This window comes from Juglans regia, chromosome 1 (assembly GCF_001411555.2).
Source record: "Juglans regia cultivar Chandler chromosome 1, Walnut 2.0, whole genome shotgun sequence".
Classification (NCBI taxonomy): Eukaryota; Viridiplantae; Streptophyta; class Magnoliopsida; order Fagales; family Juglandaceae; genus Juglans; species Juglans regia.
Window position 1 is genome coordinate 8512660 of NC_049901.1, and position 15259 is coordinate 8527918.

General features: G+C 34.3%; 3 protein-coding genes across 3 annotated transcripts; 2 read left to right on the forward strand and 1 right to left on the reverse strand.

Moving 5' to 3' along the window:
• Window positions 1–727: 727 nt before the first annotated feature.
• LOC108998605 (AT-hook motif nuclear-localized protein 6-like) lies at window positions 728–5848 on the forward strand. Its single transcript, XM_018975198.2, has 5 exons — window positions 728–1546; window positions 3179–3246; window positions 3533–3664; window positions 4726–4887; window positions 5271–5848. The coding sequence occupies exons 1-5, from the start codon at window positions 1195–1197 to the stop codon at window positions 5568–5570; spliced, it is 1014 nt and encodes a 337-aa protein (XP_018830743.1). The 5' UTR covers window positions 728–1194; the 3' UTR covers window positions 5571–5848.
• A 1088-nt stretch (window positions 5849–6936) lies between these two features.
• On the forward strand, window positions 6937–8544 carry LOC108998640. Its single transcript, XM_018975260.2, has 2 exons — window positions 6937–8008; window positions 8242–8544. The coding sequence occupies exons 1-2, from the start codon at window positions 7169–7171 to the stop codon at window positions 8350–8352; spliced, it is 951 nt and encodes a 316-aa protein (XP_018830805.1). The 5' UTR covers window positions 6937–7168; the 3' UTR covers window positions 8353–8544.
• Window positions 8535–11666, reverse strand: LOC108998639 (probable aminotransferase ACS12). The gene is made up of 4 exons (XM_018975259.2): window positions 11112–11666; window positions 10858–10992; window positions 9579–9739; window positions 8535–9444 (listed from the first exon to the last, which is right to left on the reverse strand). The coding sequence occupies exons 1-4, from the start codon at window positions 11556–11558 to the stop codon at window positions 8589–8591; spliced, it is 1599 nt and encodes a 532-aa protein (XP_018830804.1). The 5' UTR covers window positions 11559–11666; the 3' UTR covers window positions 8535–8588.
• Window positions 11667–15259: the final 3593 nt, after the last annotated feature.

The following is a 15259-nucleotide window of genomic DNA, read 5'->3' on the forward strand; positions in this document are numbered from 1 at the left end:
GAAATATAATAAATAATTTTCAATCATTTAATACTACATCATGGGATGATGAGATGATGATGATAAAAATTGAGATAATAGATAACATTACTCGATCACAAGGTCCATAAATCCCTTCTATCAAGTAGTACCAGGAATTTTGGGACCCTAATATCTTATTTATTTATATATTTAAAATATGAGTGGTGGGTTAAGGTAGGTGATAATCCTCTTGCATAGACAATATACAGGCCATCAATCTGTGACTATAGAGAAAGGAACAGTATAAATTTAAAAATCTTAAGTTCAAAAAATAATAAAAGGAAGAGATGCAATTATTGTGGCTTTAGCAGTAGATTTGTTCAAAAGCGAGGGTATTTGGTTGAAGTTAAATTGGGTCAAACTTTAATTTAACGAAAAGACAAAGAGTTGTCAGTAGGTGGAGAAATGCAAATGGCTCCAACGTTAGCTTTACAGCTTTAAATATTTATTTTTTCAGCTTTAAATAAATAAATGTCAATTTAAAATTTTAAAAAAACATTTTCTTTTCCCAAATTAAATTATTTTTTTATTCGAATTTACTATCTGTATATATTTATTAAATAACCGGCTTTATTAAATTTCCAAGACGGACGTGAACCATTTTCTTAACCAAAATTAATACTTTGAATTTTGCAACTAAAATATTAATTATTAACTCAATTCTCAATATTAAATTACCTATATGATTTTTTTTATTTTATTTTTATTTTTTCATTTTCCACTTTATTTATTTCTCCTCCTTTTCCTTCAAACAAATTCTACTATCACTTTTCAATAATTTTTGTTCCTAAAATTTATGATTTTTTCCCTGTAATTCTTGCAATTTTTGGTGAAATTCGGTGTCACCATTGAATTCCTCTGCATTCTCTGCAATGGCGGAGAATTAAGCCACAGAGCTTTGTCTGTGACTCGGAGCAAACCCATTTGCAGGAATTGTAGTTTTGGGCTTTTGATATTAAGCACTCCAATTAGGGTTTTAGGTTTTTGGGGAGGTTTTCGGAAAAGATTAACAAAATTCAACGTTTTTGCAATCGTTTTCACATTTCCGGGTGTTTTATTTAGGGAAGCTTGTATTTGTAGCGGGTTGGCTTCAGTTTGTTTAGGGTTCTGAGGGCTGTGAAGTTTTGGAAAAGTTTTGGGTTTTTTGTTTCTGCCATTTACTTCTGTATATCTATGGAGGAGAAAGAGAGCTCTGGTTCTGGGGTTACCGTGAGAGTTGATGAGGCTCCAGAGAGCTACCGTGTAGATCCAAAGACTGAAATCCCGACCCAATTAGGCGGGGGTCCCACAATGGCGGCTACTGCTACGGGTACGGCTGTCTCGCCTGGTACAGGAATGAAGAAGAAGAGGGGCAGGCCTAGGAAGTATGGTGCTGATGGGACCGGTACTCTGGCACTGTCTCCGATGCCGATTTCGTCCTCGATACCACTTACCGGTGAGTTCTCAGCTTGGAAAAGAGGTACTTGTAGGGGGCGGCCCGCGGAATCAGTCAAGAAGTCACATAAGTACGAGTATGGAAGCTCAGGTAATTAATGGTCCATGTTTTCTCTCTATTTGAATTCTTTTGTTGTGTTAAAATTTTGAACTTTGGTAAATTTTGACTTCTTTATTTTTTTTTTTTACTGTTACATTTAAGATCATGATCTGTTCATAAGGTTGCTTCGTAGTTGGTCGGGATGAGGCATAGCTGTATGAAATTCTGTAACAAAGTTGTTAATAACAGTGTTGATCATGTGAAAATTCAGAGCCAGTCGCTAGTGGTTTGGTTTTGTGGGGTACGATTGACTACTTTGGATCGGATTGGAGTTCTGAAGTAGAATTTAAGAGGATCTGTTTGGGTTTGGAGTGTGGAGGGGACCCCTCGTCTTGGATTCCCCTTCAGATCTGGAATTTAATGGTAGTTGTAAGAAAAAGGGTTCCGTTGGGGATACCGTAAAACAAGGGAATGTTTCTCGTCTGGCTCGAATATTACAGTTCTTGCCTTTCTGAGGGAAGATAACATAGGTGAGAATGATTGAAGCTGCCAGGTTGTGCAATAGGTGAATTCCGGAAAATTTGCTGAATGGAAGAGACTGGGTCATTCAGATATTTTCAGACTCTTTCACTGCTATTTAAAAATAGTTTACTATTATTCATAAATTATTTCATTACTATTCAGTAATTATTTCACTACTATTTACATGTGTATCTTAGCATCCAAACCAAGCCCTATTCTTGGATAATTGTGATACATAAGGGCAACGTTTAACTTTTTATGAAGTTTACCACCATTCTTCAAAGATTGGGTTGTAATTCAAATTGTAAACGATTAGTATAAATTTCTGGTCTAGTACTTACCGAATTGAATGTCAGTGCATTCTGTAATTAATTTTCTAAAAAGATTTAATTTAAAATACTAACATAAATTTAAACGTAAATTGATTTGAAAGTCATAACCTATTGAAATAGAGACTGCTTTGTGTATAATGACCAGTTTACCCCAAAAAATCAATCAAACAATTTTATACTTCTTCTAAGATCAGGATATAACTAATGCACATTTTATCTAGATCAGACTCTTTATACAAGCTATCATAAAGGTCGCTCGTATGGGGTTAAAAAATCATTGACAAATGATGGTCAAAGTCAAAATCTTGTTCATTCATAACATATAGAAGTACCAACCATAGCCATCTGGATGATTAGGAAAGAAAGTACAAAGTATACTTCACATTGGATCTTGACCAATTCAAGTTGAGCACTCACACAAAAGTTCCTGGCCGGCTTTGTATTAAATCTGTTTTTTTACCCATTTTTTTCTTTTTCTTTTTTTTTTTTGTTCTAAGCTTATTTTTAGTTGGTCTTCTCATTTGTTACTGCAGCATTTTCTTCTTGCTTACCTTATATCTTCATACACTGTTCCATTCATTAGACCTCTTATATTGTGACCCTATCATTTTGCCGGCTTCATCGATAAAATAACTTAACGAGAAATACATTTGTTTGTTAATCAAGTTGGAAATGAACATTGAAAAGCAATTTTGTCGGCATGCTATTTTGTAATTTTTGTTTATGTTTGAATAACAACCCCGTTTTTAGGAGCTACTAACCATGTTCTATGAGTAAAGTGAGAGTTCCATTTTGGTTTTATCTATTTTTTCATAAATTTGTATTGTAGGTGAGAGAATTGCATACTCCATTGGTGCAAATTTTACTCCCCATGTGCTCACAGTTAATGCTGGCGAGGTATGTCCAGACAAATATGTGTGAAATGAAACCTGGTCAGCAAATTTCTAATATTCAATTATACATTTCAGTATCAGAGTTTCTTTGGACTGTGTTTCTAGTCATTGTTTTGGGCTTGGGAAGTTTTTTTTCTTTTTCAACACATGAACCCAAGCAGAAAGCTGATTGCAAATCACTTTTTTGAAATACTTTTTACACGGTGACTTCATCAGTTCCTTTCCAAATATTTAGTATTTAGTTTATCTTGTACTTCTTTTCACTATGGTATTCCTTCTGGTTGTTACAGGATGTTACAATGAAGGTTATGTCCTTCTCTCAACAAGGATCCCGTGCCATATGCATTCTTTCTGCAAATGGTACAATTTCAAATGTTACACTTCGTCAACCTGCTTCTTCAGGGGGTACTTTAACATATGAGGTGTGTCCTATGCATAAAAGGTTGTCTTTTTTTTTTTTATTAATGTACATGAGCATCAAATTATTGAACATATAAGCCGACTGGGTATGACTGTCATACTGTTTGACACTCGAATCCAAACTGGATGTATCATTTGTGCGCCATGTGTAATTTATGTGCCACCAGATGCGTGTTCTTTGTACTGAAAAATACAAGAATATGGTGGCTCGTTTTCAGAGATGTATTTTTAGCATGCACTTATTTTCTCCCTAGAATTCCTAGAAGTTGGATACAAATTACACATTGTTGGGGGGCAATGCTGCGTAGCAAGTTAATTAAAATTCTAGAGCTGACTGTTACAACCTTATCCCTTCCCTTATTTTCCAAAACCAAAAACATCTCTCTCTCAAACATTTTCTTGAGCTGCAGCTCAAAAAACTAATCTCCACCTTCACCATTCTTTAATATTGCTTTCTGCTGCTGCTCATCAATGTTGAGTTTGAATAATATCTTTCAGAAAATGAACTTGTTGAGTGCCTTGAAGCTTTTCTTTTCATCAGTTAGGATACAACTTTTTTTTAATGCATAATTTTCTATATAAGCATATGTTGACCTGACTAAACATGGAAGGTATTTATGTAATTATGTTCTATCTATATGATAATTGACAGCGATAACAAGGACAAGCATCACTTTGAGTAATTCTTTATTAGAAAGGCTTGTGTACTTCCCTTACGCCTATGCTGCTGCTATCTCAACTATGCAATCTGAGTTCTTTGTCAATCTAAAGGTTGATGTACTCCTCTATGGAGCAATTGTCGCTGATCCTTGTTTCCCCTTTACTGATCCTTGTTTTACTCTTCAATATGGCTAACTTATTAGTAGCCTTATGTCCTAGTGGTTACGCTATTTTTTCTTTTGAAGTTGGGGTTCAAATGTTCACATGTGATGGGGACAGGATTAGTGGGTTAAGAAGTTACAGAACAAAATGGTCAACAATAGCTGGCTTGGTGGTCGTAGTATCATTATCCTTTTCACACATCATCGCATTAACCATTAAGCTTTCTTGGTTGTTTTTACAGGGTCGTTTTGAGATACTTTCCTTGTCTGGATCATTTATGCCTACCGAGAATGGAGGAACAAAAAGCCGATCTGGTGGGATGAGTGTCTCTTTGGCTGGACCAGATGGTCGAGTGATGGGTGGAGGACTTGCTGGTCTCTTAGTGGCTGCTGGTCCTGTGCAGGTACAATCATTTGTTTTAGAAGAGAAATGAAGAAGAAAGGGACAGAAGTTAAAGGTCATTAAGCAATTGTTGAAATTTTAACCTTCAAATGCTAATCATCAGTACTCTGATATGTTTAAAATGAGAATGTATTATAAGTTTTTCAAATATGAAATAAGTCACGTAGATGGGTAATAACGAGCTACCACTGTAGATAACACTGCGATCTTGCATAGTAATGCTCAGCGGATATGCCAATATGACACTAAAACTACATAAATTCTTCATTCATGTGTGTGCATGCCTATACATACTAGTGGGCGTGTATAATATGTTTTCTTTTGTCATCCCCATTAACCATTTGAATAGTTGTATAATTATTCTTTACCAATTGAATGTATCAGGTTGTCGTGGGCAGTTTCCTACCAGGACACCAGCAAGAACAGAAGCCCAAGAAGCAGAGAATTGAACCTACATCAACTGTGATCTCTACCCCTCCCAATCCTCTCCGTGTTGAAGAAACAAAAGGAGTCTATGGGGGAGAAAAAGCCATTTTGAAATCTTTCACACCCTTGCATGGCGACAGTTCAGCTTGTCTTAACCCGATTCAGGGCTTTAGGAGCTTGGCTGCCGACATTAAGACCTCTATGCCTGAAGAAGAATCTAAAGGTGCCAGCCAAATGAAGTGTGAGGTTTCTTGTTGATCATGTTCACTCCTTGTGTGCGGGCTGTCTTGCCTGTTATCTGTAGACTCTACGAGTATTAGGCTCACCCAAATTTGTTTGACAGATATATAAACTTTATGGGCTATCTACAAAGGACAAACTAGGATTCAGTATGATGTTGGTTTTAACCCCCATAATTCTACCTTCTAATTAGACGTTAGGTAGGACTTCTAATATAATCAGGCTTGTATTGTGGAGCTCTTGTCATCATGTATTTTTCTAGTGTTTTGTTAATGATTGGTGCAGCATTTCAGATGTATCAAAACCTACCATGTCATTCTATTCTTCTGATTTAGTTCTCTGTATCTGAACGATTAAATTCAAGTAGATTATTTACCCTTCGGCGATAGAAGGTTCTCTTGCACATCCCTTAGAAGATAATTACATGCAAAACTAACTAATATATGAGATTTTTACTTTTCACTTTAGAAAGTACCTAAAAAAACAACAATCACATCAATGCCATCCCAATTCAGAGCAAAATATATGAATATATAGACCTCCACATACATTAATATGGAATGAAATTGGGTTGGAAAGGATTACCATGTATCTGTGGAATGACATTATGACAGCACCGCACGCCACATAAATTTAAAACTGCAGACAAACCCAACTCCCCAAAAGATAAATAAATAAACAAAAAGAAATTCTAACAAACGTGGAAAAACAAAAGAATAAAAAATGAGTTGTGCAACATATAGTCACTTTTGTATATTCTTTACATATTTCGTTGATGTGATTGGTCAAAATAATTATTTTATATTAAAAAAATAATGCAACCAATCACGTTAGTGAAGTGCACAAAAGAGTACGTAAAAATAACTGCACATACAGTTTCTAATAAAAAAATAATAATAATAAGTGGCTAGAATAAAAGAGATGTCACGTAATAGAAATCCGTAGTAGACGATGTTGTAAGTTGGTTTATTTCTTACCTTGTATAAATTTTATATGGTGTCCATTTGCTGTTGCTGAATTCGATTGTATTGTTTTTTTTATTTTTTTGTCTTTTGCCTGCTTGCAATGACATGGTTTGAAACTGTCCAAATCTCATCCAAATTAATATTAATGAAACACCTTAACAAATTTGCATGCATTTGGAAACATGAAGCTATTATTATAATAATGCCTTGGTTGTTTTAGGAGAGTGTTCACCGAACTAACCCACGAGAGGATATAACCAAATATGGGATCAGTGGAGGATACATAGGCGCTTTAATATCTAGAAAAATAAAAATAAATAAATAAATAAAACGTAACTATAATATCACTGGACAGAAAACAGCAAACTCCAATCCCAAAGATCAAGTTGATGATATCCAGGGGGTTTTATTGTATTGGACCAGGTCTCTCGCGTTGTAACTACTGACTCAGAGAGAAAAATGCAGGTGACCTAACCTCTTCAGGCACAAAGATAGAGCAGTAGTTAGCATGAACTAATTCTCTTCTAGCACTAAAATGGTGCAGTTAGCATTTGTAGTTAGTAGCTGACACTCCCATTATATATATATATAGAGTGAGAGAGAGAGAGAAAACAGGTGGAGAATATCTTCAGCTACAGAGTCCATTCCAAAATGGCAGAGAAACAATTCACTGTAAACTCAAACAGGAAGCAGGCTAGGCAACCACCTTCAGTCCCATTTCTTTGGGAAGAAAGGCCAGGAATACCTAAAAAGGACTGGAAGCCAGGTACTTCTTTGGTTATTCGGCCTGCTCCAAACCCTCCCGTCAAACTTGTTGTCTCGGTTCCCTTCTTGTGGGAGGAAAAGCCAGGAACGCCGCTGCCCTCCTTTTCACAGTCACCACCGCAAGAATCGGTGCCACCAGCAAGGCTCAGCAGCCCTCCATTGCTGTTAGCTTATGCTTGCCACTACAATGACAATGATAGCAATTATTACAATAAAAGTGGGAATTATGGAGGCAAGGGAGATGAAGAAGGTTTTTTTGAATCAGACATCGAAACATTCAGTTTTGAAACAGAAGGTTCGTGCAGCTCGGCTCCCTCTCTCCTAGCAAATTGCCTTGTACCATTAACAGCAATTTCTACTGCTATTCCAGTGGAGAAAATATCAGCAGAGGAAGATAAGAGTGACCAGCTGGAAACCCCTTCCTCGCCAGCTTCTGAAACAGACAGTAGTACAAGCAGCTATGTAATTGGCACTTCGAGCCTTGTAGGGGCTTCCTTCTTGGAACACCTGTTTCCACTCTTTCCACCCAGTTCTGGCTTTCTAGAGAAGGTAGGAGTAAAGGATTGCAAGACTTCAATGGAACCAAAAAGTAAACACTGCGATCTTGAAGGCAATAGCAGTGTCGTGGTAAGGAGCACCCCTACGCTTGGAGAGCTTATAATGATGAGCCAAAGGAGGAGTTACCAGAGAAAGGCTATTCAAATGAGAAAGCAGAATCTATCAAAGGTAAAACTCGATATCTTGCTTCAATTTTGCTTATCATTAATCTAGGCATTAGCCTACTATAGAACAACAATTGGTAAGTATGTTTAACCAAGAAAAAAATACAGCAAAATTTTACAAAAAAAGTAGTCAATTCCTTCCAACCCAAAAAGAGGAAAAGCAAATGTTATCTATCCCCTTTTTGAACAAGGAATGCGAAAACAACTTTTACTCTTGCCTGAATGGAACTATGACAGGAATTGACAAAGAAAGGTGCTTTCGGATGCTTCATTTTCAAATCTGGCAGCAAGATGATCGAAGCACTGTATCGGAAGAGGAAGCGCTTGCCGATATTGAAACTGATATAGAAAACTTCTACCTACTTGTGGCCCAACATTTCTGCATTCAGTTCCTTCCCTTCAGTTTCTCTTCAAAATCATTATAATTCTCATTTCTGGGAATTGACAGTGCAAAAAAATTTACTAAATCTGCGATGTATTGAATTTTCTCAACTCTATGAAATATAACTCAAAGACAGCTGAACTCATATTTCTGATAAACTTTTGTAAGGTGTCAATGTGAAAACTACTGAATTAGCTGTATTTCAACTTGAAGATTTGCAAGTTTCAGCAACTTTCCGGATCCGTTCTATAACTATAGGAATATCCTCTTCAGACAAAGAAGTAAAACAACATCGGAACCATCCCGGTTCTATGCAGTGACAAGCAGACCCCGGAGTTACATTGATCTTAGCAATATTCAACAGCTTTACCCATAAATCAAGTTCCCCTTTCTCACTATAAGAGGGAATTAATCCACTCATATCAACCCAACAATATAAACCAGCACTACTCAGTGCACACTCGATTCCTAATTTTTTCAAACCTGCCACAAACAAATCATGCATTTCCCGTATCCTCTTTTTGTTGGTCTCAATATATGCCCGAGTGAATCTGGTATCTGAGAGCATTGAAGTTAGCAGCCGCTGGGTTGGAGCAGAAATTGAAGAAAACCTTGTTAACCTTTTAGCAGCAACCAAAACACTATCATTAAAGGAATAGATCACCCCAACTCTAAATCCGGGAAGAGAGAGATCTTTCGATAGACCATATACTATATGAATTCTAGTTTTGTCAATATCTTTCGAATCAAGAACTTCAGCCATGCTTACAAATTCCCCGGTTCCATGCATAGACCCCGCAAATATTTCATCAGCTATAATATGGATGTTCTTCTCTTGCGAAAAGTCTAAAAGACTGTCAAGTGTTTCCCGAGGTAGCAAATTGCCAACAGGATTTGCAGGATTAGAGATGAGAATCCCACGAACTTTTACTCCACGTTTTCTTGCCTGATTAAATGCTTGATCAAGAGCGCTGATACTTATAATGAAGTTGTCAGTTCTTCGACAGTGAACTGGTATTAGTTCCACTCCAGTGCGCCATCTCATATCCCTGTCAAAACTGTAGATCATTTCTTAATTAGCTTCCACAGTAGATCTGAGTATAGAAAATTCAGGGGGTAGGTTGGTTTCTTAATTGATAAAAAAATGGTTTTATCCATAGATATCAACTTTTAATGAATATCATAGCATTACCCAGGATAATAAGGCGTGGGTACAAGAAATGCATTTCCTGGGTCTGCTAAGCAGAAGCATAGCATCTCAAGAGCAGGAGTTGCACCACAGGTCAACACCATCTGTGATGGGTCAAATGAGACTGCTCCTCCCATTACCTGAGACATGAAACCTGCCATTGCCTGAAAAGTACCAAAAGGATAATTCATATTAGAAGTAATAGATATAGAAATACCACGAACTAAATGTGATTTCTGATTACAAAATTGGCTGATCACTTTTGCACAGTATTTACCCTTACATTTTTTCGCTCTTCGGTTATAGAAAATAATGAACATAAGAAAAAGGAAGTGACCTCCATTATTCATTTTATTTTTTTGGCAATTTCTGTTAAATCTAATAATCACAATTTTTTTTGTTTTTCTGCATGTGAACGATGCATACGAGATGCAACATAATTATCTAAAAGAGAATCCATACAATTAATTTGAAGTATATTAACTGTTCCATGAGCTATCCTACAAAAGAAATTGGTTACTTCTCAATCGTTTTAAACAGATACTAATCTTAGATTTAAGCAAGACACTAGCAATGATAACCAGTGTAATAAAATCTGCAAGTAAAAAAGAATATATTCAGTAGCATAAATTCAAGATGAACAGATTCAAGCAAATCAGTGAAATCACTCTGAAGAAAAGAAAAATAAATAAATAACTAATAAAGGTGCAAACATTGTTTGACTAAATGTTGACTGTAAATTGTGAAGGGTTTACAGTCAGAGACATACAAACCTAATATCCTTTTTCTTTCAGTAAAAAATATTATTGACATTAATGAGCAAATGTGTAGCCTCAAGTACACAGAACGTGTACAAGGGAATGACACCCAGTCAAGTGCTAGAAATAGATACAGGGAACAAGTATAATAACAGATTTTTGCCTCATTGCTATAGGGGAAAAAAAATTCCAAAGATTATCGATGGTGGACACATAGACCTGCATCTGCTCATAACAGCTAAATGCTACCATCTTTAGACTAACCGTAACTGATTTGGCACCAGAATTAGACCTTCTACGAAACTAATTTACTACCAACTAATCAAAGATTTCCATAGAATATAGCCCATGAATTAAAAACCCAGCTATAATTAAATTCTCATACCAATCATCACTTAACAGAGAACACTTGAATAGCTCGCACTCATTTACAACTGCAGTCAATATAGCATCAGTTGCTACGAATCCAAACAAGAAAAATCTTCCCTTTTCTTGTTTGAAATGAATAAAGGAATAAATTTTACCCCTTTTAACTCCATTAATCCATCGAACGGTTGGTACGCTACAATTCCACTAATACTCAAATAACCGCCGTCACTTCCAATTACTGAATCCTTCAAGTTCTCCGAAAGCCATTTCTCAATCAAGTCAAAACACAGCTACAAATTACAATCACCCAAAAAAAAGAATAACAAAGTTAGTCCAAACCAAGCCACCAAAAGATAAAAGGAAAGAGAATTAAAAAATAAACAATTAAACGACCAAAACAAAAACTCACTCTGTTTTCCGACAACCCAAGTTGGATAATCCCATTGGGGTTATCGAACCTGTCATAAGCGTCCTCCGAAACCTTATCCAACCCGATATAATATGGCGAGTCGTTCGGTCTCGCAATCGAGCTCGCCCTAGACGAGACTCGGACGCGTCCTATTGACCCGCGGGACGATAAATTGGACCGCGAGGATGAGCGTGGGAGTTCAGTGAGGTTGGACGAAGACTGAGACGGCAATGTTGGGTTCGAGTCGGACCTGGGAGAACGGTGCCGCTTAACGTAGAGCTGGAAGAAGTAGAAGAGGGCGCAGGGGATGAGAGAGCCCAATATAAGACCTCCGCTACCTTGGACTACCCCCTGTAGAGGCACTACGAGGCGCATCGCGGTGGCTCCGGCGGGCTTTCGAGCCTGGGATTCGGGTTCATAGTCTTCTGGGCTACGGGGTCCGGTCATGAGTTTGGCGGGTGGGCCCGCCGAAATAGTCTCAGGCCTCGGATGGACTGTTGGAGTGGAAAGTTTGGTTGTGAGGAGATGAGGATGAGACAACGTTAAAAGTTTATAACTGTGTTTTTATTCGAGCTGGTTTTGGCATTTGAGGCGGCAGATGCCATTTTTTTGATTAATTTGGACCTTTTTGTGTTGCTATTCATTTGCTTAAAAGTGATAAAGTTGTAATTAATTTACAATTATTTTCAGAATTTTATAATATCTTTTAATCAAAGCTAAAAGCAAAAGTCAAAATAGTTTTAAAAGTTAATATTTTATTAAATAATTATATAAAAGTTGTATAATAGTAGTAATTTTATCATTTTCGAAATAACAATAATAATTGAAAGAAAATGATAGACATACAATATTTTTTATAACATTTTGTATAATTATATTTTAAATTAAGGATATTTTTATAAAGTAACTTATAAAAATGATATCATTTTATATAACTATCCTCATTTTAAAATATTATTACATAAAAGATTGTAAAAAAAATTATACATATATCATTACTCGTAATAATTTTACTAAGGCTTGCCTCGGATGTGTGGAAGGGAGACATCATGTTGCCTATTCTACATCTAGTTTCAAATCTCTATTCTGTGCATAGAAGTTAATTTTATTATTATTATTATTTGGGTTAAATTTTATTATTTTTAAAGAAGGGAGCAACAGGTATTTCAAGGTACTAAGCATTCATCTAGTTCTACAGATTATATGAGAGAAAAAAGATATTAATAATAATGAAATAGTTTATAAATAGTAATAAATTAATTGAGTTAAGATGTTTTATAAAGTTTAAAAAAAAAATCAAATAAAAATATTATATGATATTATTTTTATTTTGAGATTTAAAAAAGTTGAATTATCTTTTATATTTTATCTGAAAATTTGATAAAATTGTAATGATTAGACGTAAAAGTTGAAAATTTAAAATTTTAAAATTTAAAATTTAAAATTATTTGTGCTAATGGTGTTAGGATGTTAAGATAAAATAAGATGGATTGAGACTATATATGAAACTAAAAGTGCCTAACTGAAACATAACACAATTACGAAGGAGGTGTACAGATTGGTTTTTTAGGTTGTGTTTAGATGTTGAAGTGAGTTGAATTGAGTTGAGTTGAGATAATAAAATATTGTTATAATATTATTTTTTAATATTATTATTATTTTAGAATTTGAAAAAGTTGAATTGTTTATTATATTTTGTATTGAGATTTGAAAAAGTTGTAATGATGAGTTGAGATGAGTTTGGTAACCAAACTCACCGTCTTGTATATGCTGTATATATTGGAGATGTGCTACAATCACAAAATTAAATTTATAAATTGATGTGATTTGATATGACTTGTTAATTTACTTTATAATAAAAATAATTTTATGATAAAAATAATATCATTTTATATAAATATCTTTATTTTAAAATATAATTATATAAAAAATTATAAAAAAAATATATGTGGGGAAGGAGACATCATGTTGCCTATTCTACATCTAGATTCTAGTCTCTATTCTGTGCAGAGAAGTTAATTTTTATTTTTATTATTTTTAAAGAAGGGAGCAACAGGTATTTCAAGGTACTAAGCATTCGTCTGGTTCTATAAATGATATGGAATGAGCAAGTTATTAATAATAATCAGATAATTTCTAAATAGTAATAAATTATTTGAATTTAGATATTTTATGAAGTTTTACAAAAAATATAGAGAAAAAATTAAATAAAAAATTACAATTTTATAATTTTATTTTTTATTTTAAGATTTAAAAAAGTTGAATTGTCTTTTATATTTTGCTTAAAAAATTTTAAAAAATCGTAATAATTAAATATAAAAATTAAAACTTAAAGTTAAAAATTATTTTTGTTAATGGGATGTTGAAATAAAATAAGATGAATTGTGACTGTATATGAAACCAAAGGAGCCTAAAACATAACACAATTATGAAGGAGGTAAATGATTTTTTACTCTCCTGAAAAAGTAGAGTACTGGCACTTGAGATGCAGAGGATTTTTTTTTTTAGCATATTCTGTTTTGGGTTGTTTGTATACAGATTGGCTTTTTAGTCTTGTATACGTTGTATATATTGGAGATGCACTTCAATCACAAAAATATTTCATATAAGTAAATTTATAAATTGGTATGATTTGATGTGATATGTTAATCTATTTTATAATAAAAATAATTTTACGATCTTACTAACTATATCAAACTATGTCAATTTATAAATTTATTTTTGTGAGACATCTTTTCGTGGCCAAAGTTCTAAGTGAAAACTCAAATAACATACAAATCATACTCACTAAAGGTCAAAACCTCTCCCTCTCAAGCAACATAGGATCCCACACGCCACTTACACTCATTACTCATTAGTTATTACATATTGTGTTTGATGGTTGAATTTCTTTAGGGACGACAGTAATTTTGTTGCACAATGTTGTAATGACTTTGTGGTTGTAATAATTGTTTTTGGTTAGATTGTTAATCTTATAAGTTTGATTTTAGATTTTTTACTCAAAGCTTATTGTAATCATGGTATTTTCGGTCATAAACGATAGTGTATGAATATAATTAGTGTGGGAAGGATATAAAATCCCAGTTGGGCCCAATTGCGAGGAAAATTTGTGTCCCTCTCGGTAGGGTTGAGCACCGATAATGTCAGAGTTGGAGTACCCTACCTCCGACTCCGATTCGCATAGCCTCTGATTCGACTCCGACTTGTTAGAGCGGAGTGGGCTTTTTATTTGATTTTTTTTTTATTCCATTTGAAATTTCAATTTAACAATCTTGGACTCTTATTAATCGAATTTATGTTTCCAGATTTCAATTTTTTTTTAAATACCTTTTCAATTTCAATTTTATTAAAACTAAAATTGAAAAAAAAAATCATTGTACAAATTATTGTTATTATACATGTTATTACATGTTAATGTTTATACATTAGTATTACATGTTATTATACATTGATTATTACACATTATTAGTACATGTTATTATACTTTAGTTATTATATATTAATATTACATCTTATTATAAATTTATATATTTATGTTTATATACAAGACATTAGTATTAAATGTTATTATACATTAGTTGTTATTATGCATCAATGTTACATAATAGTAATAGTTAATAGTATGGTGTTTACATATACTAAACTATTATTAGAGAATTTAGTCTATTTATATTATAGTATAAACATATTATTTTATAATAATTTGATCATACTAGTATATTATTGAATTTAGTTAACTATATAAGTTATAGTTATATAAAATATATATGATTAATATATAAAAAAATACATATATTTTTATAAAATATGTACAATATCGGAGTCAAAGTTAGAGTCAGACAATCGGAGTCGGAGTCGGTACATCGCCACCTCCGATTCTGACTTTTTTGGTTAAAAAAACTCCAATTATCATAGTCGAAGCAAAATCGGTGCGGAGTCGGAGGCAGAGTCAAAGGCAGAGTCAGATTTTTGCTTAGGCCTACCTCTCGGGCTGGCCTGAGTCTATACTGAGGACTCTTCACACATCTATCCCTTATGCAAGACCCACGGGCTGCCCGAGCTAAGGTGGCCGAGTCCCCACATCTACCCCTTATGTACGACCCATGGGTTGCACAAAGGGTAAGGAGGCCCAGGGCCCCGGCGAGAAG

Excerpts from the sequence above, each read along its gene's own strand:
- LOC108998640 (XM_018975260.2), top strand. The coding sequence starts at position 7,169 with ATGGCAGAGAAACAATTCACTGTAAACTCAAACAGGAAGCAGGCTAGG. Across the intron at positions 8,009-8,241 it reads GAAAGCAGAATCTATCAAAG|GAATTGACAAAGAAAGGTGC; the intron begins GTAAAACTCGAT and ends GAACTATGACAG.
- LOC108998639 (XM_018975259.2), bottom strand. The coding sequence starts at position 11,558 with ATGACCGGACCCCGTAGCCCAGAAGACTATGAACCCGAATCCCAGGCT. Across the intron at positions 10,993-11,111 it reads TTGGGTTGTCGGAAAACAGA|CTGTGTTTTGACTTGATTGA; the intron begins GTGAGTTTTTGT and ends TGTAATTTGTAG. Across the intron at positions 9,740-10,857 it reads GATTAATGGAGTTAAAAGGG|GCAATGGCAGGTTTCATGTC; the intron begins GTAAAATTTATT and ends GGTACTTTTCAG.
- LOC108998605 (XM_018975198.2), top strand. The coding sequence starts at position 1,195 with ATGGAGGAGAAAGAGAGCTCTGGTTCTGGGGTTACCGTGAGAGTTGAT. Across the intron at positions 3,247-3,532 it reads TCACAGTTAATGCTGGCGAG|GATGTTACAATGAAGGTTAT; the intron begins GTATGTCCAGAC and ends TGGTTGTTACAG. Across the intron at positions 3,665-4,725 it reads GGGGTACTTTAACATATGAG|GGTCGTTTTGAGATACTTTC; the intron begins GTGTGTCCTATG and ends TTGTTTTTACAG.